Source organism: Palaemon carinicauda, chromosome 43 (assembly GCF_036898095.1).
Source record: "Palaemon carinicauda isolate YSFRI2023 chromosome 43, ASM3689809v2, whole genome shotgun sequence".
Taxonomy (NCBI): domain Eukaryota; kingdom Metazoa; phylum Arthropoda; class Malacostraca; order Decapoda; family Palaemonidae; genus Palaemon; species Palaemon carinicauda.
This window is the reverse complement of record NC_090767.1, coordinates 51216470-51218722: the sequence shown is the minus strand read 5'-3', so window position 1 is coordinate 51218722 and position 2253 is coordinate 51216470. Positions and strand designations below refer to the sequence as shown.

The 2253-nt window shown below is 41.6% G+C and overlaps 1 protein-coding gene across 1 annotated transcript; it reads left to right on the top strand.

Moving 5' to 3' along the window:
* Positions 1-1342: 1342 nt before the first annotated feature.
* Positions 1343-1837, top strand: LOC137633868 (uncharacterized). Its single transcript, XM_068366110.1, has one exon. It carries the CDS (start codon positions 1343-1345, stop codon positions 1835-1837), a length of 495 nt encoding a protein of 164 aa, XP_068222211.1.
* Positions 1838-2253: the final 416 nt, after the last annotated feature.

Below are 2253 nucleotides of genomic sequence, written 5' to 3'. Positions count from 1 at the left end.
AGACACTTCAGAGAAGAGGTGGCTGTCGGGAAGGTCAAATCAAATCCAAAGGACTTTTATAGCTATGCTAAGAGATTTTCCCGGCAAAATCAGACCATTAGCATGCTTTTTTGATGAAAGCAATAATATTTGTACTGATCCTCAGCAAATAGCCAACATATTGCAACCCAGTTCAAATCCGTTTTCAGCAACCCAAGAGATGTCGACATTGCTGCAGCAGACTTTACACCGCCGACAATTACAGAAAGATTTGAGGACTTCCCAATTACTTTTCAATGAAGGAGATGTTATACATGCCATTGATGACATGAAGGCAGACTCAGCCCCTGGCCCTGATGGTATCCCTTCTGTGCTGCTCAAGTCCTGTAAACATGCGTTGGCACGACCTATTTTCATCCTCTGGTCACAATCCTTTGAATCAGGTGTAGTCCCGTCCCTTCGACAAGAACTCCGTTATTTGTCCACTCTACAAAACGGGAGTCGCGCAACTGCTTCAAATTACCGACCTGTATCTCTGACCTCCCATATCATCAAGATATTTGAGCGTTTTATTAGGAAACGCCTTGTCCACCATCTTGAGTCCAACAGTCTTCTATGCAGCCAACAGCATGGTTTTAGGTTAGGTCATAGTTCCTTAACCCAGCTTCTCCATCACTTCGATAACATTCTGGAAAACTTTCTTGAAGAAATGATACCGATTGCATTTATTTGGACTACGCCAAAGCTTTCGATAAGGTGGATCATGCCCTACTCATCAAGAAGCTCTCCAAGTATGGAATCCATCCGAATATTGTAAAATAGATCGAATCATTTCTTAAGGATCGCACACAGCAAGTCGCAATTGAAGGCCAGTTCAGTGTTGTAGCCTTAATCTTGAGTGGAGTACCTCAAGGAACCGTACTGGGTCCTATACTGTTTCTTATATTCATAAACAACATAACACTGTGTGTAGGCAATAGTGTCGTTCGTTGCTTTGCTGACGGATACAAGGATTATGAGAGCAATATCAACTACTCCTGATATGGTACTCTTGCAACAGGATCTGAATACTGTTACCCCAATGGTCAACTAAGAACAACATGTCATTGCATGAAAATAAGTTCGAGTTTATGAGCCATGCAGTAAATAGGAGGAATCCTTTGCTACAATTACCGTTTACTGCCGACCTATATCAGTATTCAACGTCCAAAGGCACTCTCACTCCTTCCGACCAACTGAGATATCTTGGAGTTACTGTTACCTCGGACCTGAAGTGGACTGCTCATATCAAAGATATGGCCAACAAAGCAAGACACAAAGCCGGGTGGGTTCTCAGCGTCTTCTTTAACCGAGTCCTACCATCATGCTAACTTTGTACAAGTCTATGGTACGCAGTCTACTAGAGTACTGTTGTCCTCTGTGGAATCCCCAAAGTGTGTCGGATATCGAAGAACTGGAAGGAGTTCAGCGGACTTTTACTGCACGAATTGCAGGGGCTCAGCATCTCAACTACTGGGAGAGACTCAAGAAACTATCCGTCATGTCACTGCAACGCCGACGAGAACGGTATATCCTGCTACACCATGTGGAAGATTCTCCATGGATCAGTCAGCAACGACCTGAAGATCAGTTTTTGTCTAGGCCTCTGATTGGCTTTAAAGCAGTCGTTCCTCCTCTGCGAGGGGGCGTGGCAGCCTATAACCACAGTCTATATGACAAGTCTTTCGCTGTCAGTGGCCCACGTCTCTGGAACTGCCTCCCAGTACACATTAACAAGATTGGAGAATTCGAGCCATTCAAAAGAAAACTCTCATCTTTGCTCCAGCGAATTCCTGACAAGCCTCCTGTTAAGGGGTAGACATCTCCTAACACCAACTCAATCCTGGACTGGAGTATGGATCCAAGCTACATTGGAGCTATGGGGCGGTCAAGATAGTTGATGACCCTGTTGCAGCGCACTAAACCGGACATACATATAAGTACATAAGTAAGTATTTTCGCTAAGACTGTAATGGGCTTTTTATCTCTTAAGAACCTTTCTGTACTCTTTTTCAAAAATTTGTAACCATTGTATTCTGAAGAGGAAGGGAGATGGTCCCTTCGAAAGCTAAATAAACTTCTATTTTTCATGCATTGTGGGTTATTATATATATATATATATATATATATATAAATATATATATATATATATATATATATAAATATATATATATACATATATATATATATATATATATATATCTACAGAAAATTACTCATTATTATATCGCTACT